Here is a 25,973-nt window from a genome sequence, read left to right on the forward strand (position 1 = left end):
AAAGAATTACAACATAATAGTCTAGCTTAAAAAAATCAAATGGGAATCCATCTACCCAATTATAGGAAATACAAAAGGCAAAAGAACTATGGAGATGCAAATCAGCAAAATTCATACTGTGGGAAAGGAAAAGACACCCTTTTCCCCACAACAAGTAAATTAAAGGGAAAAAAAAGAGATGAAGAAGGAATTCCTAGATTAAAAAGCTTAAAAGACATACCAATCTGATCTGCATTTTGATACAAATTAATAAACTGAGAAAAAAACTTATGACTTCTATGAGATAATTAGAAATCTGAACACTATAGGGTATTTGGTGAGGAATATGGAATGACTTGTCTTTTTTTAGTATATATGATGGCATGTTGCTGTTTTTTTAAGACATCTTATCTTTTAGAGATATATAATGAAATATTTGTGGATAAAATGATATAATTTCCAGGATTTGTTTCAAAATAATATGGGGAGAGAGAGTAAAGGTATAGCTGAAACAAAATTAGGCATGAGTTGCTGAAGCTGAATAATAAGTATATATACATTTGGCATTTTCCATATAAAGTTTAATAAAAAGACGTTTTAAATATCTGGACTAAATTTACATTTATAAACACCATATACTTTGAGCAATAAATCCCAAACATTTATGATCTTATAATTAAGGCAAATTTATATAAATATTATAACTACCTTACCCTGACTCAAAGACAATTCTCAACATCTTTGGGTCTTCTAAAATGGTTTAGAGAGTATAACTCTTTATTCCTTTACAGACCTTACAGGCTTCTACTTGGTTTTTAGAGAACTCAAAGTAGCCGGGCAGTAAAAAATAAATATTGAATTCATTTTCTGACCTCCCTTTACAATCAACAAAGAGATGGAGCCAGAAAGGATTTAAGCTTTATGAAATCTTTGCAAACTTAGAAATACAATAGTTACAAAGGGGATAACAATAAAAACGAACAAAATAGAAGCAAAGGACACTCTCAATAAGTTACGTAGACTGTCATTTAAAAGGACCTTTTCAACGGATTTTAATCCAGAATTGTGGTTGAAGAGAAAAAGTCCCAGTTTTCTACACGCATAGATAACATCCGGGCAGAAAAATAGGGAAGTCCAACACTCTATTTTGTATCACTGCAAGGAACCATGATTATACAAACCACTTTTAAAACCTCTTAGAGATCAAAAGTTTAGCCCAAATCAAGTGTATTTTCCCTCAGATGTTTTGAAATCAATTATGAAGAAAGGATTACTTCCCCTTGTAGCAGTTAAAGGAATTTTAAGTTGACAATGCTATAATAATAAGGTCCTAGGTAGAAAAATTAGGGACATTGGACTAGTATCTACTTAGCAAAATCATACAAGTTTAGCTTCAACAGGATTAGTGGTTAAGAAGTTGAGAAAATGGTAGAAGAATATGCTCTTGCTGTATTTCATCTCCATTAGAGTCTGTGTTAATACAAAATTTGGGAACCCATCCTAGATCTGCTAAATCAAAATAATTAGAGGTGGAAGGATTCTTATATCGTCTGAGAACTACTGCTTCTGGGAATGAAGTCCTATCACCAAAACCTATCTGCTGGTTGGAGGAAAAATGGAATCGGGGAGAATTTCTTAGAATCAATGCAATTTCCAGCTACCTGGAATATATCTGAAAGAGACATTTGCTAAAATTCCTTGAAAAATAAAGTAAATGCATATTCATCATTAAAATCAAAGTACTAAACCAATGCTGTTATTTAAAGTCTAATGATCAGTTAAAATATCTTTAAATACAGATATAAATACAGAGAATTGGTATAATAATATCATTTTAGGCTTTTGTCTACTGTAAAATACTGGTGGTGGTAATTACTAAACATCATACTAATATCTTTCATTGGCAAAGAGCCTTATACATTTGAAATGATTCTATATACATTGTCACATGAAGGCAGGAATTTTTTATTACTGTATCTCTAATGTTGTGTACACAATGACTGCTTAATAAATATTTGCTGAATGACTAAATGAATGAATCTGAAACAATAGCCCCTTGGAGTCTGACAAGTCTATTTGTTAAAAAGCAAAGTAAAATGCATTAAAACCAAAAACCCTTTCAATCATTCTACATAGGCAGATGCTGGCTAATCTACTTCTATAAAGATAGCACTCTCCATTCAAGCCTCAGTTATCTCTTGCTTGGACTATCACTCACTGGGGCTCCTCCAGTCACTACATCTCACATTTTGCAGCCAGGGTATCATCTTACCAAACCATTGCTCAAATCAATATACTTCCCTACTCAAAATCAGAAGTGATTCACTCTTCATCATGAAACTTAAGGTTTTCTCAATATTATCTTTTTCTTACACTCCATTATTGTCCTACACTCTGGTTTTGGATTTTTTTTTTTTTTTTAAAGATTTTATTTATTTATTTGACAGAGAGAGAGCACAAGTAGGCAGAGTGGCAGGCAGAAGGAGAGGGAGAAGCAGGCTCCCCGCTGAGCAGGGAGCCCGATGCGGCACTCGATCCCAGGACCCCGCGATCATGACCTGAGCTGAAGGCAGCCACTTAACTGACTGAGCCACCCAGGCGCCCAGGTTTTGGATTATTTATTATTTCCAAAATATACCTTATAATTTCAGTCATTTTTTCAGGCTATTCCCTCTGCTTGTTGCCCTCTCCTCCTCTTTCCTAACAACCTTCCAAAGCTCATGTGAAATATAACCACCACTATGAAGACTTTCCTAATAATCCCAACATGTTATTTCTCACTTCCCTTAACCTCCATACTCTGTACCTCTCCTCCTGCACACTCACTCACCAAATATCTGGATGCAAAATAGTGGTAGCATTTAATCTCCTTGAAAGCAACCAAACTGTCAGACCAAATCCCTTTTAAGATTACTTTTATCAAACTTACACTTAAATCACACAGAATAATCACAGTAGCTAGAACAGAACTCCCACTTGATCAGCATGCTTTCTACAGTAAGGAGAGGAGGGCTGAGTGTGAGTGGGATTAAGAAGTCAGACGGCACACTCAGAGAACTGAATTCAGGTGAAATGAAAAAACAGTACACATCTCAAGGTTCTAATGACATCTGATCAAAGCTACATAGTCTATGAAGCTAAAATGTAAAGTTTCAAATGATGAAAGGTCTAGAGAGTATTGGGCCCAGAGGGGAAAAAACAAAGACCATAGAGTCATCTCTAAAAGGTTACTAATATTCACTGCTACCAATATCCTCATCAGATTGTAAGGATGTTCATACCATGTAGTAACTCTGAAGTGGTAAGACTTGTTTTCATAATCTACAATTAAAACCCATTCTGGATACTTTTGGAACAATAGCTCAAGAATGCTCACCATTGCTACCAGAAAAGAAAGTACCTATTTCTCCAGATCCACAACGAATAATATTAAATATAGTAATAATGATGGGGGCCAGGCTGGTAGCAGAAGGCCATAAATCAAGGCAAGAAAGAAATCTAAAAGAAACGTGTATCTAGAACAGCCATCTTTTGACAGGCCACAAAACAGGGAGAGCTGGAAACCCCAAGGCTAGGTGTTTCTTTATATATATATATATGTATATACTTTTTAAAAAATAAGAACATGAATGCCTCCCATATGAATGGAGAAACACCTTGTTCTTTCACCATTGCATATTTTTTTTACTTTCTGGTCAGATAATATTGCTTTAAGTCAAATGCCACCAGATGAATTAATGAGTAAGAATGTCCATCTGGGTGGCTCAGTTAAATTTCTGCCTTCAGCTCATGACCCCAGAGTCCTGGGGTCAAACCCAAATCAAGCTGCTTAGCGGGGAGCCTGCTTCTCCTTCTCCCTGCCTGCCGCTCCCCCTGCTTGTGCTCTCTGTCAAATAAATAAAATCTTAAAAAAAAAAAAAAGAATGTAAAAACATCCCATGCTCATGGACTCTAAGAACAGATATTGTTAAAATGTCTATAACTACCCAAAACAATCTACACATTCAATGCAAATGTTATCAAAATAACACCAGCATTTTTCACAGAGCTGGAACAAACAATCCTAAAATTTGTATGGAACCAGAAAAGACTTCAAATAGCTAAAGTAACATTGAAAACGAAAACAAAACTGGAGGCATCACAATTCTGGACTTTAAGCTCTATTACAAATCTGTAATCATCAAGATAGTATGGAATCAGCACAAAAACAGACACACAGATCAATGGAACAGAACAGAGAACCCAGAAATGGACCCTCAACTCTACGGTCAACTAATCCTTAACAGAGCAGGGAAGAATATCCAATGGGAAAAAAGTCAGTCTCTTCAACAAATGGTGGTGGGAAAACTAGACAGCCACATGCAGAAGAATGAAACTGAACCACTTTCTTATACCATGCACAAAAATAAACACAAAATGGATGAAAGTCCTAAACATGAGACAGGGGTCTATCAAAATCCTAGAAGAGAACACAGACAGCAACCTCTTTGACCTTGGTCAGCAACTTCTTGCAAGACACGTCTCTTGAGGCAAGGGAAACAAAAGCAAAAATGAACTTCATCAAGATAAAAAGCTTTTGCACAGCAAATGAAACAGTCAACAAAACTAAAAGGCAACCTATGGAATGGGAGAAGATATTTGCAAATGACATAGCAGATAAAGGTTTAGTATCCAAAATCTATAAAGAACTTATCAAACTCAACAACCCAAAAGCAAAAAAAATCCAGTCAAGAAATGGGCAGAAAACATGAACAGGTATTTCTCCAAAGAAGGCATACAAATGGCTAACAGACACATAAAAAGATGCTCAACATCACTCATTGTCAGGGAAATACAAATCAAAACCACAATGAGATACCACCTCACACCAATCAGAATGGCTAAAATCAAAAACACAGGAAACGGCAGATGTTGACAAGGATGCACAGAAAGGGAAACCCTCTTATACTGTTGATGGGAATGTGAACTGGTGCAGCCACTCTGGAAAACATGTTTTGGAGGTTTCTCAAAAAGTTAAAAATAGAGCTACCCTACGACCCAACAATTACACTACTAGGTATTTATCCAAAGGATGCAAACATAGTAATTCAAAGGGGCACATGCACCCCAATGTTTATAGCAGCAATGTATATCCACAATAGCCAAAACATGGGAAGAGCCCAGATTTCCATCAACAGATGAATGGATAAAGAAAACGTCATACACACACACACACACACAATGGAATATTAGCCATCAAAAAGAATCAAATCTTGCCATTTGCAATGACTAGATGGAACTAGAGACTATTATGCTAAGCAAAATAAGTCAGAGAAAGACAAATACCATATGATTTCACTCATATGTGGAATTTAAGAAACAAAATAGATGGACATAGGGGAAGGGAAGGAAAAATAAAAAAAGATAAAAACAGAAAGAGAAGCAAACCATAAGAGACTCTTAACTAGAGGGAACAAACTGAGGGTTGCTGGAGGGGAAGTTGGTGGGGGGGGGTGGGGTAACTGGGTGAGGGGCACTAAGGAGGACACTTGATGTAATGAGCACTAGGGTGTTACATGCAACTGATGAATCACTAAATTCTACCCCTGAAACTAATAATATACTATATGTCAACTGACTTGAATTAAAATAAAAAAAACAGAATGTAAAGAATAAAAAAGAATGTACAGAAAATGATCTTCAAATTAAATAAGAAACAGGTTTTGAAACTTTTTTTTGTTTTTGTACATTTATAAAATTGTTTTCAATTAAAAAAAAAAACAAGTATACCAGAGAAACTATGCATTAATATATCCAGCTGTTACAAGTTTAGGACTCAAAGCATAAGTCTTCCCTACTAGATTTTATTGAGGTGAGGGGTTGGGTGTTGGAGGGAAGGCAGGGGACAAAAAGTTAAAATACAATATATCAAAATTTTATATTTAGAAATTTTATGTAAAAGAAAATATAACATTAACCTTCAGTTGTTTTGAGTAGTCTATCACATAGTGTGTAAATGGCTGGTGGAGAGAAGCATCTAGGAGCATTAAATGTACTCATTTAAACAAAATGTTATGCAAATATATTTGTATAATTTAAGCCTATTTTATTTTCAATTCATTATTGTTCACATTTGTAACAATGGCATAATAAATGGGAAGATAACATTTGTTAATTGGTGAGTGATCATTACTCAGTTGGATAAGCAAACCTTTTTTCAGTAGTCTCTGGATGCCTGTGACTTTTTCCACACTGCCACAGGTCAGTACAACACATTACAATCACAGGTAAAATAAACTAATGCCCTGGTTTTGAAAGTTTAAATGTCATATTTAAAAATAGTTTTTGAAACAGCATGATTACAAGAGCAAGCACTGTAACTCAGATAAACAGAATATTCAGCTAAAGGGGAGCCAAAATAAATACCATAGAGTTCATGAATGTCCAAATGTGCATTCAAAAGAAAAACATGTGACAATGAAATTGTTAAATTATAAAATTCATTAAAATTGAGTTATAAAGATAAAATTGTATATATTTGCAAGGTACCATTTGAAAATTTATGAATTAACTTTTTAATTGTGGTAAAATACACATAACATAAAATTTACCTTAACTATTATTAAGTGTCCAGTGTAGTAGCACTAAGTACATTCACACTGCTGTGCAACCCTCACAGCCATCCATCTCCAGAACTCTTCTCATTTGCAAAACTAAAACTCTATACCCACTTAACAATCACTACCCATTTTTCCTGCCCTCTAGCCCCGGCAACCGCCCTTCTATTTTCTGTCTTTATGAATTTGACTATTCTAGGTATATACAGAGACCCAGAGGGGGATCATACAGTATTTGCCCTTTTGTAACTGGCTTTTATCACTTACTATAATTTCCTTAAGGATCATCCATGTTGTAGTATGTGTCAGAATTTCCCTCCTTCTATAAGGCTGAATATTCCATTGTATGTATACCACATTTTGTTTATCTATTCATCCATGATGGAAATTTAGAATTTTTTTCTTACAATCTGATGGAAATTTGGTTTTTTCCCCCATTTTTTGGCTCTTATGAATAATGCTGCTATGAATATGGGTATACAAAAATCTGTTTGATTCCCTGTTTTCAATTCTTTGGGGTATATATCCAGAAATGGAACTGCTGTATTATAGGGTCATTCTATGTTTAATTTTTTGAAGAATCACCACACTGGTTTTCACAGTGGCCACACCACCTTACATTCCCAATAGTGCACAAGAGTTCCAATTTCTCCAAATCTTCACCAATACTTCTTATTTTCTGTTTGTTAGTAGTCATCCTAGTGTCAAGTACAGTGCCCTGTTTAAGTCCTATAACAGTTTTCATTTCCATTTATATTTGAAAATGTCATGAAATGAGTTAGAAATTTAAAAAATATAAACTTATTAATATAATATAGTCTATATACTAAAATTTATGGTAATATAAACATTGCATAAGAAAACGATCATTATATAATATTAAGTAGGGAATGAGGAAACAAAAATATAAAAAAAATACCATCTACCTAGGGAAAAAGAAACTGGAAGTAAAAACCAAAATGTTGAAAGTGGCGAGATTTAAATTTAAACACTTTAATACTTTTCTTGTATTGTCCATGATTTCTATAATAAGAAAAAAATGGCTATAAAAAGAAATGAGGATGAATATCATTATAATGATAAAGATTTAGGAGCAGATGTAGATTTGTTTAGGTAGAAAAAAGAGACATGGGGGGGGCATAGAATCAAATCAAAGTTATTGAGACAAAAATAAGATTGGCATGTTTAGAAGACAGTTATTCAGTTTCCCTGGAACTTGTATAGATCTGAAAAGGGATTAACTAAAACAAAAAATGAAAACAAGTAATGGCTAGACTCTAAAGGGCTTAGACAATTATACTTTATTCTATAAGCAGTTAGGCTTAGTTATCTTAATTCTTCCCAGTGTTCAGGCCCCCACTAAGTTTTGATGATGCTGGAATCTTTCTTTTCTGCCAGTTATTCTGGCACTCCAATACTTTCAAATAAATGCAGTAATCTAGACAAATAATTTTAAGTATCACAAAAGTAATATTCCAGAAGATGAAAAACAACATCAAGACCCAGTTTCATGGATCTAGAATTTGAATTAGTGATTCTGAAAGGAGGAGTGATATTTGCCCTCAGGGGACATTCAGCATGTCGGAAGACATTTTGGACTGTCAGGACTGGCAGGATACTGCTAAACATCCTATAAGACAAAGGACATCCCCCCAGCACTCCCAGTACCTAAAATAGTGTTTGGCATGTGGTAGGTACTCAAAAATGCCTAGTATATATCTATATAGGTATAGATATATAGATATATACATACACACACACATATACATATAGATATATATATATGTGTGTGTGTGCAAACTGAGGCTCAAGAGTGTTCAGACATTTAGAAAATAGCGAAGCTGAGAATCAAATTAAAATCTTCTAACCAAGTCCAGCCTCTTCTATCTCTGTCTTCTAGCGGTTTTGTTAATATTTTTCAAAAGAGGCATGCCCGGGTGGCTCAGTTGGTTGGGTGACTGCCTTCGGCTCAGGTCATGATCCCGGAGTCCTGGGATCGAGTCCCACATCGGGCTCTCAGCTTGGCGGGGAGCCTGCTTCTCCCTCTGACCGTCTCCCCTCTCACGCTGTTTCTCTCTCTCTCTCAAATAAATAAAATCTTAAAAAAATATATATATATTTTTCAAAAGACTCTTTAAGGGGCTCCTGGGTGGCTCAGTTGTTAAGCGTCTGCCTTCGGCTCAGGTCAGGATCCCAGGATTCTGGAATCAAGCCCCGCATCGGGCTCCCTGCTCTGCGGGAAGCCAGCTTCTCCCTCTCCCACTCCCCCTGCTTGTGTTCCCTCTCTCGCTGTGTCTCTCTCTGTCAAATAAATAAATAAAATCTTAAAAAAAAAACTCTTTAAAAGTTCATATCCTTTGATTTAGCAATTCCAGTTTTAAAAACGGACCATAAGAAGTTATCACATAGTTGTACACTGATTATATATACATGTTTTCATTACTCAAAAGAAATATATTTAAAAAAAATCTTACTGTACTCAGAGTAAGATAAATGATGATATATCCACTCAATGGAATGTTATTAAAGAGAGAAAAGCATATATATAGCGTTGCCTTCAGCTCAGGTCATGATCCCGGGGTCCTGGGATCCAGCCCCACATCGGGCTCCCTGCTCAGTGGGGAGCCTGCTTCTCCCTCTGCCTGCCACTATCCCTGCTCTTGCTTTCTCTCTCTCTCAAATAAATAAATGAAATCTTAAAAAAATAAAAAAAGAAGAAGAAGAAGAAAGGACACTGAAGATTTAACAAAAGACATTGTTAAATGAGAGAGGAGCAGAGTAGGTTACAAAATAGTATGTATAGTATGATCCCATGTAGGTACATATATTTCCATTGGAAAACAATCAGGAAGGATAAACATCAAAATGTTAGTGATAATTTTTTCTAAGTGGTTAGATCTGTGGTGATGTTATTTCTTTCTTTTTGCTTGTGGCATATTTTCTAACTTATTAAAAACATACACTGCATGGGTACTATGGGGAGGAAGAAGGGAGAGGCTATAAAAAATCTGCCAGGTTTTTATCTACCCCGTCTCTTGGTTAAAGAATGAGTAACTATAAATTTACCAGACAGAACATTTGATTTCTATTTACTTAGGCATAGCACTGTAATCTTTTCTTTTTCAATGAGAAAATACTAATTTTTTAAAAAAGATACCTAATAGCTAAAAAAAGATAGGAAGTTGTCAATAGCCAACTAGCAATCTATACCTTAATAAAGTTAACAGAGAAGCTGCACTAAAAGGCTTTCTAAGCATAATGTACAGTGATATTACACCTATTGTTTTTTAAATTTACTAACAAAAGATTATTATCAAACTAATCTCTAAGGTTGAGCGTTAAGCTGGGAATGAAATGATTTGTGGAAAATATAAGGAATCTTCCAAACCCACTTATAAAACTGCTCTGTGAGACATCTGCTATGCTTACTCACCTAGAACATATGTTTCCATGATTTCTATAAAAGCATTCATTATTGGAAATATCTTATTCTCAAATGCATTCATGTATCATATGAAAGGTTTATTTAGCCTAAATTACATTTGAGAGCTTGGTGACTGTGTAAATGTCTCTGTCAGATTGCTAAAAAATATAACCTAGCAATATAGCATCTGGCAATGAACCACTTAATTTAACTTTAATGTTTTACTAAGAACAATTTATTTGATTTATAATTCATTGCTTACTTTTATAGGGCTGTATTGAAATTTCAAGTTCAAAAGATTTGCAATTATGGTTTTTGCTTATATTGTAAGATTAAATCACTTATATTTATCAAGTAAAAATGTATTTTTTAAGTTTTATTAACATAAAAGACTTGTTTAAAAAAGCAATTTTGCTGGTTCTTTCTTTTGCAACTAGTAGTTAGAAAAAAATCACTATTCATCTATATCATTTTCTTAAAGAGTCAAATACTTGTCGCATCTTAAACTTTTTAATGATAGTATTATCAAAAGAAGGAACCTTCTCTTTCCTATAATATCACTGCTTCTCAATGTCCACAATAACCAAACTGTGAAAAGAGCCAAGATGTCCATCGACAGATGAATGGATAAAGAAGATGTGGTATATATATACAATGGAATATTATGCAGCCATCAAAAGGAATGAGATCTTGCCATTTGCAACGATGTGGATGGAACTGAAGGGTATTATGCTGAGCGAAATAAGTCAGACAAAGAAAGACATGTATCATATGACCTCACTGATAGGAGGAATTCTTAATCTCAGGAAACAAACTGAGGGTTGCTGGAGTGGGGGGTGGGGTGGGAGGGATGGGGTGACTGGGTGATAGACACTGGGGAGGGTATGTGCTCTGGTAAGCGCTGTGAATTGTGCAAGACTGTTGAATCACAGATCTGTATCTCTGAAACAAATAATGCAATATATGTTAAAAAAAAAAAAGAAGATAGCAGGAGGGGAAGAATGAAGGGGGGGAAATCAGAGGGGGAGATGAACCATGAGAGACGATGGACTCTGAAAAACAAACTGAGGGTTCTAGAGGGGAGGGGGGTGAGAGGATGGGTTAGCCTGGTGATGGGTATTAAAGAGGGCACGTTCTGCATGGAGCACTGGGTGTTATGCACAAACAATGAATCATGGAACACCACATCTAAAACTAATGATGTAATGTATGGTGATTAACATAACAATAAAAAATAAAAAAAAATATCACTGCTTCTCTAACTTCCTTCCTGGGATTTTTTATTCTACACTGATAATACTTTATGAACTGATTTTTCTTTCATGAATTACAAGAAGCTAGTGGCAAATATCTGCATAAGAAACACTTTTTAAATTTTACATTAAAAAATTTTAACACATACTTTGGGGACCATATGCCATTGACAGCAACCTCTTTTAAACTGAAGTACCCCACCAAGGGATATATGAATAAGTACATACATGCATATGTACATGAGCATAGAAAATTATAAGATAAACTGTTTAAAACAGTTATCCTTAGGTAAGAGGGACTATGAGAAATTACATAATTTTTAATGTTTTGCTTGTTTGTATATTTTTTTCTACAGAACAGGTAATACTTAATAAAGAAGTTTGAATATTAAGAGAATTTTAAGTTTATAAAAACATAAAAATATTCCAAGATAGGTACATAATTATGTCCTCTCAGTATAATTATCTCAGAGAGGAACTTTAAGAAAGTCCATGAAAATATAAATCTCTCTGATAGAATGATCTAAATTATTCTATTAATATATCCATTGCATATAAAAACAATGGTACAATCATATGGTATTTGTCTATTGTACACCTGAAACTAGTATTACATTGTATGTTAACTACCTGGAATTTAAATAAAAACTTAAAAAAAAAAAACCAATGGTGCAAGAACACTTATATAGATAAACATCTAAGTAGAAATATCTAAATACCTTAAAGTAAGCCATTTTTTTCCAAATTTTATATACATATGTGGATATATATGTTCTATATAAATACGGAAATAACTTACATTAGGAATAACTAAATACCTTTTCTCCTAAATTAGACTTTGTATTTTTAACAGTAAAACAGCTAACAATTAAGAGATCAGAACTATGGTGGGTGAGAAACCAGTATGAAATAATACGGAGAACTCAGTCACTAAAGACCAGCTCTGCATAACACTGAAAGCCATCTTTAAGGGTATTTTAAAATGATATTAGGAATCTGTCCCTGTGTCAGTAGGTGGAATAATTCTAAATTTAAAACTACTATTGCCAAGAGATCATTTAGAAACCCTGTCACTAATAAATGAAGAAAAGGAGGTTATGCAGTTAACTGACTTTGCCAAGGAGACAGTTAACCATAGAGCAAGGGCTTGAATCTGGCTCTCTTCCTGACTCTGCTTCTTCCACTGCAACTAATTCTCAGTTGTTGGGGAGGCAAAGAGGGGAGAATCTCAACAAACTGTTTCTGTAGGTAAAGTCTTATTGGAACACATTCATTCACTGCTTGTTTTTACAAAGAAAGAATTGAGTAGTTGTGAAAGATACCTTATGATCTACAGCCTAAAATATGTACCATCTGGTTCTTTACAGAAAAATGTTTGCTGACTCTAAAGATTTTTTACCATACAATCCAGAAATTTCAGAACTTGACCAATAATAACCCATATGATGGGTTGTAATAAATAATAAAACCAGAACAACATCAGCAATTACCTTAAAAGGGTTTAACCCCACCACCACCAAGGAATTGACTATTTGTCCATTTTCCATATTTTGACACGGACATCTTTTAGAAAAGAAAAACTAGGGTGCCTAGGTGGCTCAGTTGGTTAAGCGACTGCCTTCAGCTCAGGTCACGATCCCGGAATCCTGGGATCGAGTCCCACATTGGGCTCCCGGCTCAGCAGGGAGCCTGCTTCTCCCTCTTACCCCCTCCCCTCTCATGCTGTTTCTCTCTCTCTCTCAAATAAATAAATAAAATCTTAAAAAAAAAAAAGAAAACAAAAACTATAAAACTTAGAACCTTCTAAAGGAGAAATTAAGGTCTAATTATTTAAACTAAACGAGAATTCATATACATTCCTATGCTGTAAGACTACTTCTCATCTACATGAATATATTTATAGATCACTGGCTACTTGGGAGAGAGCATAGTAGATAAATCTAAGCAAAATGAATTAGAGATGTAAAATGTATGACAAAATATTTTAGAAAAAGGCAAATTTATACACAGTTTTCCAGCAGAATAAGGCACAAAGGAGATATATATATATATTTAATAATATATATTTAATACAAAGTAAAATATATATAAATGTATATATACATTTAAATGTCAAGAACATCTACCCTATTAATCACTGATTCATTAAACTTTTGGGTTTTACCCTACTCTTCTCAAAAAAGAAAGCAAACCTAACAGCTGACCCTGTTAGTAACAGATGCTCACACACCACAAAAAATATAAACCTCAGTGAGACTTAAATACAAATACAATTTAAATAAAAGAAATAGATTGCTCAAGGAAAACAAGTTTATTTAAAGAAGAAAGCAGTCGGGGCACCTGGGTGGCTCAGTTAAGCGTCTGCCTTTGGCTCAGGTCATGGTCCCAGGGTCCTGGGATTAAGCTCCACATTGGGCTCCCTGCTTCACCCTCTCCCACTCCCCCTGCTTGTGTTCCTTCTCTCACTGTGTCTCTGTCAAATAGGTAAAAAAAACCTCAAAAATAAATAAATAAATAAAATAAAATAAAGAAGTCCCCACTAGAAGCTAACAAGTCAGTAAAAGTTTTAATTTACTAGTGAAGATAGCATGGGATGAGGTTACATACAAACACACAGCTCTTTTTTAGGGAACCCTGGACAGTTCATTATAAAATGATGTAGGATGTACAATAGGACTAAAAATTGCAGTAAGAAAGGAACCTGAAGACATATATGTCAAATTAGGACACACACACAGACCTGAAACTTAAATCAGAAGACCTGGCTTCAAATCTCTGAGTTGCCAACAACTGTTAATACTGAGCAAGTTACTTCTTGGTGCTTTAAGGTCCTTCTAGGATTTCTTTTCTTCTTTCTTTCTTTCTCTCTTTCTCTTTTCTTCTCTCTTTCCTTCTTTCTTTCTTTCTCTCTCTTTCTTTCTTTTTAGAGAGGGAGAGAGGAAGAGAGAGGGAGAGAGAAGGACAGAGGGAATCCCAACCAGGTTCCACACCTAGTGCAGAGCCCCATACAGGGATCAATCTCACACCCTGAGATCATGACCTGAGCTGAAATCAAAGGTCAGACACTTAACTACCCAGGCACCCCTAGTTTACTTCTTTATAAAATAAGGGATTTGGACTAGAGTAGTAAGGTTCCTTCTAACCCCCAAATTAATTTTTTTGTTTTAGATTTTATTTGAGAGCGAGAGAGAGAGAGAGAGAGAGTGCAAGTGAGCATGAGCAGAGGGGAGGGGCAGAAGGAGAGGGAGAAGCAGACTCGCCCGCTGAGCAGGGAGCCCAATACAGGGCTCAATCTCAGGACCCTGGGATCATGACCTGAGCAGAAGGCAGACGCTTAACCGACTGAGCCACCCAAGCGCCCCCCCTTTTTTTTTTTTTAAAGATTTATTTGTTTATTTGAGAGAGGACAAGAGCATGAGTGGGAGGGGCAAAGGGAGAAGGAGAGGGAGAGAGAATCTCAAGCAGACTCCGCAATGAGTGTGGAGCCTAATATGGGACTTGATCTCATGACCCTGAGATCACGACCTGAGCCGAAACCAAGAGTCTGACGCTTAATGGACTGCGCCACCCAGGTGCCCCAAATTAAGTTATCTGTAAGTAACCATTTATTAAATCACTGCTATGTGTCAAGAACCATATTAATGACTTCAATAACCTGTAGAAATTAGTGAACTTAGAGAAAGTATTTTATGATAAATAATCCCTATCCAGCCTCATTCTTTTAAATACATGAAGAGATATGAGATGGAGTTTAATATGTGCTGCCTTAAAAAAATAAGTAAAATCCTTCTTCCAAATCAGACTCTATAAATTCTCCAACTAAACTAGGTGACATTAGGCAAATCATATATTCTCTCTGAATCTCCATTTATAACATGGGACCACCAACAACTCTGTAGTTTTTGTGAGGAATAAAGATAACACACACATGTGAGAAGTTGAAAGCTCCCCCTTTGATGTCAGAAATAAGACAAGGATGCTCTATCACTGACTCAAAAACTAGAAATAAAAAGAGCAATAAAATCAGCTACAATAAAGTTACAAAGCTAAGATATTTGCAAACACATAACTCAAAAAAGACTAGGATCCTCTATGTGTGTGTATGTGTGTGCATAGATTGATACAAATGAATGAGGAAAAGGTAAGCAATCCAATTGAAAAATAGACAAAAGATCTGAACCAGAACTCCAAAAGAGGAAATCCAAACAGGCAATAAACATACGAAAAAGGCCTTGGCCTCATTAGTAATCAAGGAAACTGACATTAAAAATATAATGGGTTCTCATCACATACTCACCAGACTACAAATAGTAAAATCTCTGACAATACTATACAGTGTAAAGAATGTGGCCTGACCGGAATACATTTGGTATACAATGTGCAAAACAGTTTAACCTTATCTAGTCAAGTTCAAGATACATGTAGATTATGACCCAACAACTGCACTCATAAGTGTATCTTAAAGAAAAGCATGCTTAGATGTATGTACAGAAGTGCTCACAGCAGCACTGTTTATAACTGCTGAAGCCTGGATATAATCCAAATGTTATTAACAGTCGAATGGATAAATAAAATAAGGAAGAGACATACAATAGAATACTACAAAACAATTAACTGAATAAACTATAAATACGATAGACTGACGCTTATAAATAAAATATTGACTAAAAAAATCAAAATACAAAAGAATATTTGTGGTATCATTTCATTCATATGTTAAAAAATAGAAAGAAGTAAACCACACTGTTTAGAAATACATGCAGAGAAGGTAAAACCATTTCTAAAATGCAAAGAAATGGGCGCCTGGGTGGCTCAGTTGGTTAAGCGACTGCCTTCGGCTCAGGTCATGATCCTGGAGTCCCTGGATCGAGTCCCACATCGGGCTCCCTGCTCAGCAGGGAGTCTGCTTCTCCCTCTGACCCTAACCCCTCTCATGCGCTCTCTCTCATTCTCTCTCTCTCAAATAAATAAAATCTTAAAAAAAAATAAAAATAAATTTAAAAAAAAGCAAAGAAATTTTTATTTCTGAGGAGAAGGAAAGTGATTTTTTTACTGGGAATGGTATTGGGAGGGGGGCAGCTTCTGGGGTGTTGGCCATGATCTATTTCCTGACTTAGATAGTGAATACATGGGTGGTCACCCAAACATACTTTGTATATGTACAACTGTACACATAAATTGTACACCTGTAAGTTTCCGGCACATAGGAGATACATGGCACACTGTATATACTACAGGAGATAGTTAATAAAGACACTATTACTTTATAATGATGGTCTTATTCTGACTACTATTGCTACTACCTTCACTGATATTACTACTAATTTCTTGTCTGCAGATTACATATGCCCCCTTAAAATACCAGCTCAGAGAGAATATAAAGAAAAATGCCTGTATATGAAAATGTCTACATGCCTATAAAGCTTCTTTATTTGTGCTATTTTCCTTGTTTCCCCACTGTTACACTTCTAAATGTTTCTTCCTTCTTATACACTCTGCACTATCTTGATAGACCACAAAATTTTGATAGGAACTAAAGTTTTTCCCTCTACATGATTATTCTTTCAGCAAGGATCCCACCATTAGCAGCAGGAGTCCTAAACCTTTGCAGGTTGAGTCAGAATAACAGATGATAGGTAAACTGATTTTAGTAAAACCTAACTATCGAAAGGAAATAGTATAGGAACCATACTAGATTCTCACTGCTAACATACCCTGAACTGCTCTTCTCAAGCTCCCAACTCAGAGACTCAATTCTCAGGTAACTGCTGTAAGCCCTTTGCCATAAAAGGCAAGTATTTACATGCAAGGCTGTGAAACATACACATCACTACATCAAGATGCTCACTATATTTCAATGGTAAGGTTTTTACTTAAGAGAGAAAATAAATATATGATGTTTGAAAAGTGGTTATATCTTAAGTACAACAAAAACTCTTTGATATTTCCAATTTTTGGCAATAAAAGATAACATTTACTAGTGATTTTAAAATTCCTTTGTAATACAACCGGAAATCATAAGACATTTCACTTAAAGTTTACTGATGCATGTCGGGGCACCTGAGTGGCTCAGTCAGTTAAGTGTCTGACTCTTGGTTTCAGCTCAGATCACGATCTCAGGGCTGTGAGATGGAGCCCCACCTCAGGCTCTGCACTCAGCACGGAGTCGGCTTAGGATTCTCTTCTCCCTCTGCCCCGCCCCCCTGTGCTCATGCGCACGCGCATTTGCGCTCTTTTTTTCTCTCTCTCTCTCTCTAAATCTTTAAAAAAACAAACGAAAAAAAGGGGGTTGCCTGAGTGGCTCAGTCGTTAAGCGTCTGCCTTCAGCTCTAGTCATGATCCCAGGGTTCTAGGATCGAGCCCCGCATCCGGCTCCCTGCTCGGTGGGAAGCCTGCTTCTCCCTCTCCCACTCCCCCTGTTTGTGCTCCCTCTCTGGCTAATAAATAAATAAAATCTTTAAAAAAATAAAAATTTAAATTAAATAAAAATTTTTAAAAAATTAAAAAACAACAAAAAAGCTTATTGATGCATGCTAAAGAGAAAGTTACCAGAGGAGAATTAAAACTAAGTAACCAGGTTATAATTACCAACTTAATCACTCCTTTGAAAATAGGTAGTATTTAACATCTAAATTTAATTTGATGAAAGGTAAGAATTTGATTCGGTAAAATATCATTAAAACAAAGTGATATTCAAAGAAATTAATTTTAACTGAAAATCAGCATTTCAAAAAATATTTCAAAGAATTCTACTCAGCAAAGGTCTTACAGTCTTAGTATCTGCAGTTTATTAATTGTTCTTCATGATCTTGGAATCAAGACACTATGAGATAAAAAACACTAATGAATCAATGTACATGTATTTATCCTAAACATCTACTACAAATAAGAAACTGTTAGAAATACAAAGAAACATAGACTTGGTCCCCACCTGATTGATGCATAATTTCAGGAAACACAACATCTATGCCATCTGTGTTAGATAAGAAAATTTATCTAAAAATACAATTAAACAATAATACAAAGTAGGAAGTAATAATACCAAATGTACAGCAATGTCGCCAGAATTTTGAGGAAGGAAAAAAGTACTATCTAGTTGAGATATTAGAGAGGCTTCATGGAAAAGGTAGAATGAGTAAACTTTAGGTAAGAGGTGGGGAAAGGAAAGGACATTCTTACAACTCTATGAAGGTAAAGACTGCTTTAATAAATGACAGAGAAAGAACCAGTATGTACCTGCACTGTACACTTGAAATGGATATACCCTGTATATGTAATTTATGCCTTGATTAGGTCAATTTTTAAAATTTCAACAAGTATCAAGGATGTTCCCTTTACTGACAATTCCTTTACCATGCTTCCATACTTTCATGATCAAATACATTCAAAGCCAAGCTGCCATAATTATTTACCCAATGCCTTTTAAAAAGCTAATGTTCTCTCTCCCTCTAGTTTGCCTAAGCACATCTATCTTGCATATCACTGCCAAAATAATCTTCCCAAAGAACCTTTCTGAATTAGGTCTCTCTCTACAAACTTTGGAATGTTACCCACAGCCGTTCCTCCAAAAAACAACATGGACTTTAAGGTCCTCTACAATTTGGGCTCAATCTACCATGCTGGTCTTTTCACTACTCTCTATACACAGATACACATCTTTCTTCAAATATTTTTTCTATACATAGATATTTTTTCTATAGAGATACTATTTTTCTAAATATACTTTGTCTATTTTCACTTTCTATACCTAACCTCAAGGTATTCTCTCCAAATGACACACTCTTGCCTTCCACCTTAATCCACTCAAAATCTACCTCAAATGTTTACCTTTAAGCATCAACTCTTTTCTGAAGGCCCCCTCAGGTATGATCTCTTCAAACTTTCACTGAAATCCGATTGTGCATGAAAACTAAAAACATTTTTCTTTATGTCATTAATAAGAGAATACTAGTCCTTGAGGAGTTCACATGATCTGTACCCATAGATATATAACTGACTAAAAATTATATAGGACAATATAGAAGGACATGCTTAGCACACATATTCATTCAAAAATTACTTAATGAAAGAATGATTATTCACATATTATAAATATCCTAAAAAACATTCATATGTAAGACTACAAAAATAAGATGGTAATCTTAATGGATTTTAAAAAAAATGAATTTTACCTTTTCAGTTGTAAGAGGTTTTGCAGGCTTTTCTGGCTCCTTTTCTTTCCTTTTCTCTTCCTTTTTTTTTTCCTTTTCTTTCTAAAACACAGACCATAGTTTTGATCAATTTACTTTATAAAAAATGTCAGCTCTTAACATATTTTTATTTTACTAGTTTGAGTCATTATTTGAGGAAGTGTTCAGTGATGACAATATCCAGTGATACTGAAATATAAAAGTAAACACAGCAAATTCATATGGTCACTGAAATTACATGTTGATAACACAACAAAGAGTATCTTTGCTTTAAAAAATTTGAGACAGGTGAAACTATTTAGAACTTCTTTGAAATTTTAGAGTTTGTTTTAAACAAATGAGACCTCTACTCAATAAATTCTCACTGTATCTTTACATCAGGCTAGGCTTCCTACTAGCAACCATCATGTTGAAATTTGAAGAAGAAGAAAAAGTAAACTAACTGCTAAAAGAGAGTTCCTTATCACACAAATGAAGACAGATTACAACATGTGAACATGAGGCGAAAAGGAAAAAAATGCTTTAATTTTTTAAAATATCACAAAACATGGGGGCACCTGGGTGGCTCAGTTGGTTAAGCACCAATTCTTGATTTCGGCTCAGGTCATGATCTCATGGGTCATATGATCAAGCCCCATGCTCAGTGGGAAGTCTGCTTGAATATTCTCTCCCTCTGCCTCTCCCCCCACTTGCATGCTCTCCCTCTCTTTCTCTCTAATAAATAATCTCTAAAATATCACAAAACATGCTTAGTCCACTACATAATGTTGTGATTTTTAAAAGGACAAGTACAATAATTTTCTCATTAAAAAAAAATGTTAAGGATATGCCTGGTACCAGAGCAAACTGATTAGTGTATTTAATCCAACTCAATCTAGGTAAACTATAATGATACTATGATGACTACAATTTGCATTTCCAAGAAGGATAAAACAGGATATAATATTAAGAACTTAAGGGCCACAAACACGCCAAAAAAGGAAAATGGAATAAAAGATTAAACCATGAGCATTCATAAGACATTTAAAGGTAAGAGATGCCTAGAAACCTAGAAGTGAATCACTACTACAAATGAGTATTAATTAGTACTTTAGTTTCCTAGCAGCAAATGGGAAAAGATAAACTGATGAACCTAGGAAAGGCAGAATAATAAACACACAAAACTCAGTCAAAATGCCTATTGGTTTGTTTGTACCTGTGTCTTTAAAATGGTATTTGACACAACCTTTCAACAGTATAATTTTTATTATTTATAATTGAGAAAAGATAACACTGGCAATTCCTAGGCTATAACATAAGGCATATAATAAAAGTTCCTATGGGCCAGACACTGTGGTAATCACCTTATTTTCTAATTTAATTTATACAGTAAGTGTCTGAAAAAAATGTGATCGTGGTTGTTTTACAAATGAAGGAAAAAAAACAGGAAAGTAAGGCAGGAAGCCACACAACTAAATCAGCAGGAGGACCGAGGGAAGACAGAGCCAAACTCCCAAGTGCAGCACTGGTATTTATTGCTATTCTTTCATACCACAATGGTTAATATTTATTGAACCCTTACTATGTGCAAGATACCGTCTTCACTCATTGAATCCTTACAACATCTTTATAAGTAACCTTGTCCCATTTACTAAGTGAAGAATAAATGAGATATGCACCTCTACCTCTGAAACCAATAATAATTATATGTTAATTAAATTTAAATAAAAGCAAATTAATTAAAAAAAATAAAGCCAAAGTTAATATAAAAAATGAGATATGCACAAATCTTTTATCTATTATGAAATATTTTCTAGATATTATTAATCAAATTTGGTGAGGAAAGCAATGTGATTAAATATTTTCACTAATATGTTGGGGATGAATTGTTCTATACCCTCACAGAACTGTTAATTTCTCAAGGAAGGCACTGTCATGAGAGTGGGGAAGAATGCTTGTCCTTCTAATCACTGTAACTGGTAGGCACATATGACATCACCAAAAATGACTTAGATTATACAGCTAGATTTAATAAAGAGAGAGTACAACTCAGTGCTCTTCAACACTGGAATTTCAGCTGCTAAAATATGGCTGTCATCTAATCTGATTTCAGCAGAGGTATTATGACACAAGTTTTGAAGTAACATTAAAAACATGGGCTCTGAATGCAGGTCATACAGTTTGATCCACAGATGACTCCCATCTCTAGAATCAAAAGCTGCTGAAAGATCAGAATACTGTGAGAACCTAATTTGTTTTAAACTATTTTCTTAGCAAGAACAAAATATAGCTGTATTTGGTATTGTAAAATAGTTCCTGAAACTTGGTTGCTATATATACAAATGATGTAGTGAAAAAGACCTTCTATGTAAAAAAAAAAACAAAACAACAACAAAAAAAACAAAACTGGAATAAATGTCCAATTTCTGTAAGATAGAGAAAAGCATGTATTGGGTTCATTATACTCAAACTATACTTGAGTGACATGATTAAAGATACAGTCTTCAAAAAATTGTTATTATGTACTCCTACTTTAAAAAGTTGTGAGCATATATACTATACCATGCATATATACTTCTTTATAAAGTATATACAACACTACATTATGCACATTATAAAACATATATAAAAATAGAAATTTTGAAAGGATAACAAAAAAAAAAAGCACAAATAGACATCATAAATGAACTACCTTGGGGTTCTCTCTAATATTTAATGCTACAGACATCAGACTCTGGAGACCACTGAATTAGACCAATGCCTTTCTTTCAAAAAACTGAAGTATAATTTACATATAACATATTAATTTCAGGTGTACAAAATGATTCAATATTCATATAACACTGCAAAATGATCACCATCATAGGTCTAGTTTCCTCCTGTCACCAAATAAAGTTACATAGTGAAATACAGTACTGTTGCTCTAGTCACCATGTTATACATTACTACCCATAACCAGTAAGACCAATAGCAGGGAATTTACTATGTTTTCTTCTAGTAGCTCTATGATTTCAAATCTTGCATTCAAGTCTTTAATCCATACTGAGTTAATTTTTGTATACAGAATAAGATACTGGTCCAGTTTTCCCAAACCATTTATTGAAGAGACTGTCCTTTCTCCACTGTATATTCTTGCCTCCTCTGGCATAAATTAACTGACCATATATATGTGGGTTTATTTCTGTGCTCTCTATTCTGCTGCAGTAGTCTATTTATCCGTTTTTATGCCAATACCATACTGTTTTGATTACCATACCTTTGAAATCAAGGAATGTGATGCCTTCATCTTTGTTCCTCTTTCTCAACATCACTTTGGCTATTCAGGATCTCTTGTGGTTCCATACAAATTTTAGAACGTTTGTTCTATTTCTGTGAAAAATGCGATTGGGATTTTGATAAGGATTGCACTGATTCTATAAACTGCTTTGGGTAATACAGACATTTTAACAATATTAATTCTTCCAATCAATGAACATATAATAATTTCCATTTACTTGTGTCTTTTTTCATTCATCAATATCTTGAACTTTCCAGTGTAGAGGTCTTCCACCTCCTTGGTTAAATTTCTTCCTAGGTGTTTTATTCTTTTTGATGTGATTGTAAATAAGATTGTTTTCTTAATTTCTCTAACCATTTGTTGCTAGTGTAGAGAAAGAATAGATTTTTGTATATTGATTTTGCATCCTGCAACTTTACTGAAGTTCTAAGTTCTCACAGCTTTTTGGTGGAGTTTTTAGGGTCTTCTATATATAAAATCACGTTGTCCACAAATAATAACAATTTTACTTCTTCCTAATTTGGAAGCATTTTTTTCTTTTTCTTGCCTAACTTGTCCAGCCAGAACTTCTAATACTATGCTGAATAGAAGTGGTAAGAGTGGGCATCCTTGTCTTGTTCCTGATCTTAGAGGAAAAGCTTTTAGCTTTTCATCGTTGAGTATGATGTTAGCTGTGGGGCTTGTCATATATGGTCTTTATTATGTTGAAGTACATTTCCTTCATTCTTGCTTTGATGAGAGTTTTTATCATAAATGGATTTTGAATTTCGTCAAATGCTTTTTCTGCATCTGTTGAGATAATTGTCATTTTTATCCTTAATTTGTTAATATTGTAGATCATGCTGATTGATTTGCAAATGTTTAACCATCCTCACGTCCTTTCAATAAATCCCATTTGGTCACGGTGTATGATCTTTTTAATGCATTGCTGAGTTCAGTTGGCTAACAGTTTGTTGAGGATCTTTTCACCTATGTTCATCAGGGATATTGGCTTGTAGTTTTCTTTTTATTGTCGTGTGCTTGTCTGGTTTTAGTACCAGGATAATGCTGGCCTTGTAAAATTTTAATTGGGAAGCATTCTCTCCTCTTCAATTTTTTGGGAGAGTTTGAGGTACGATTCACTAATGAAGCCATCTGGTCCTGGACTTTTGTTGGTTGGGAGGTTTTTGACTACTGATTCAAACTCCTTGCTAGTAAATGATCTATTCAGATTTTCTATTTCTTCATCATTCAGTCTTGGCAGATTGTATATTTCTAAGAATTTATCCATTTCTTTTAGACTCTCCAATCTGTTGGCATATAATTGTTCATAGTAGTCTCTTATAATCTGTTCTTTTTCTGTGGTATCGGTCATTACTTCCCTTTTTTCATTTCTGATTTTATTTGAGCCCTTTCTCTTTTATTTCTTGATGAGTCTGGCTAAAGGCTTATCACTTTCATTTATCTTTTCAAAGAATTCGGCTCTCAGTTTCATTGATCTTTTCAATTTATTTTAGTCTCTATTTCCTTTATTCCACTCTGATTTTATTATTTCATTCCTTCTACTAATTCTGAGCTTCATTTGTTCTTCTTTTCCTAGTTCCTCTGGGTATAAAGTTACAGATAGTTATTTGGGATTTTTCTTATTTCTTGAGGTAGGCCTGTATCACTATCAACTTCCCTTTTAGAACTGCTTTTCCTAAATCCCACAGATTTTGCTATGCTTTATTTTCATTTGTCTCAAGGTATTTTTTAATTTCTCTTTTGATTTCTTCATTGACCCATTAACTGTTCGTAGTGTGTTGTTTAATCTCCATATATTTATGCTTTTTCCAGTTTTCATTTTGTATTTATTTCTAGTTTCATACCACTGTGGTATAAAAAGATGCTTGATATTACTTCAATTTTCTTAAATTTACTGAGACTTGTTTCATGGTCTAAAATATGATCTATCCATGTGCACTTGAGAAGAATGTGTATTCTGCTACTTTGGAATGTAATGTTCTGTACATATCTATTAAGTATATCTGGTCTAATGTGTTGTCTAAGGCCAATGAGTCCTTAAGGATTTTCTGTCTGGATGATTTATCCACTGTTATGTTAGGTATTAAAGTCCACTATTATTGTATTGCTGTCAATTTGTACCTTTAGGTCTGTTAATATCTGTTTTATATACTTAGGTGCTCCTATGTTGCATTCATAAATATTTACAATGTATCTTCTTGCTGGGCTGCTCCATTTATCATTATGTGATGCCTTTGTCTTTTACTGGTCTGTCTTTTAAATTCTATTTTATCTGAGTATAGCTACCCCAGCTTTCTTTCGGCTTCCATTTGTATGAAACATCTTTTTATGTCTGTGTGTCCTTACATCTGAAGTGAATCTCTTGTAGGCAGCATATAGATACACCTTGTTTGTTTCATTCATTCAGCCGCTCTATGTCTTTTGATTGGAACATTCAGTCCATTTACATTTAAACTAATTCTTGATAGGCATGTTCTTACTGTCATTTTGTTAACTGTTTTCTGGCTGTTTTTGCAGTTCTCTGTTCCTTTCTTCTTCTTCTCTTGCTCTCTTCCCTTGTGGTTTGGTGGCTTTTTTTAGACTTTTCTATTTTTTGTCTACCTATTATAGGTTTTTGATTTGTGGTTACCACTGGGTTCATATATAATAATCTTACATGTATAGCAGTCTATATTACACTGATGGTCACATACATGTGAACATATTCTAGAACCACTAAAATTTTACTCCAGCCTCCACATTTTATGTATATGATGTCATATTTTACATCTTTTGGTGTATCCCTTGGCTAATTTTTGTAGATATAATTGATTTAATCAGTTTGTGTTTTAACCTCAATACTGGCTTTATAAGTGATTAACTCACTACCTTTATGGTATATTTGCTTTTACCTGTGAAATTTTTTCCTTTCATAATTTTCTTCTAGTTATGGCCTTTTCTTTCCATTTAAAGAGTTCCCTTTAACATTTCTCATAAGGCCAGTTTAGTGGTGATGAACTCCTTTAACTTTTATCTGTGAAACTTTAGGCTCTCCTTCAATTTTGAATGGTAACGTAGTTGGGTAGGGTACTGTTGCCTTTAAGTTTTTTCCTTTCATACTCTGAACATATGCCACTCCCTTGTGGCCTACAAACTTTCTGCTGAGAAATCAGCTGATAGTCTTATGGGTATTCCCTAGTATATAACTAGTTGCTTTTCTCTTGCTGGTTTGAAGATCCTCCCTTTAACTTAAACATTTCCATTTTAATTACTATGTGTTTTGGTATGAACCTC

General features: G+C 34.5%; 1 protein-coding gene across 3 annotated transcripts in view; it reads right to left on the bottom strand.

Annotated features, from left to right (window-relative positions):
- Nucleotides 1-25,973, bottom strand: part of SMAP1 (small ArfGAP 1) — a 163,191-nt gene that overhangs the window by 57,244 nt on the left and 79,974 nt on the right. For all 3 annotated transcript variants that reach the window (XM_078055152.1, XM_036067168.2, XM_078055151.1), the window contains one exon: nucleotides 19,424-19,504. In XM_078055152.1, the coding sequence (XP_077911278.1) occupies nucleotides 19,424-19,504 (81 nt within the window). The remainder of the gene's footprint in view (nucleotides 1-19,423; nucleotides 19,505-25,973) is intronic.

This window comes from Halichoerus grypus, chromosome 9, assembly GCF_964656455.1.
Source record: "Halichoerus grypus chromosome 9, mHalGry1.hap1.1, whole genome shotgun sequence".
NCBI lineage: Eukaryota > Metazoa > Chordata > Mammalia > Carnivora > Phocidae > Halichoerus > Halichoerus grypus.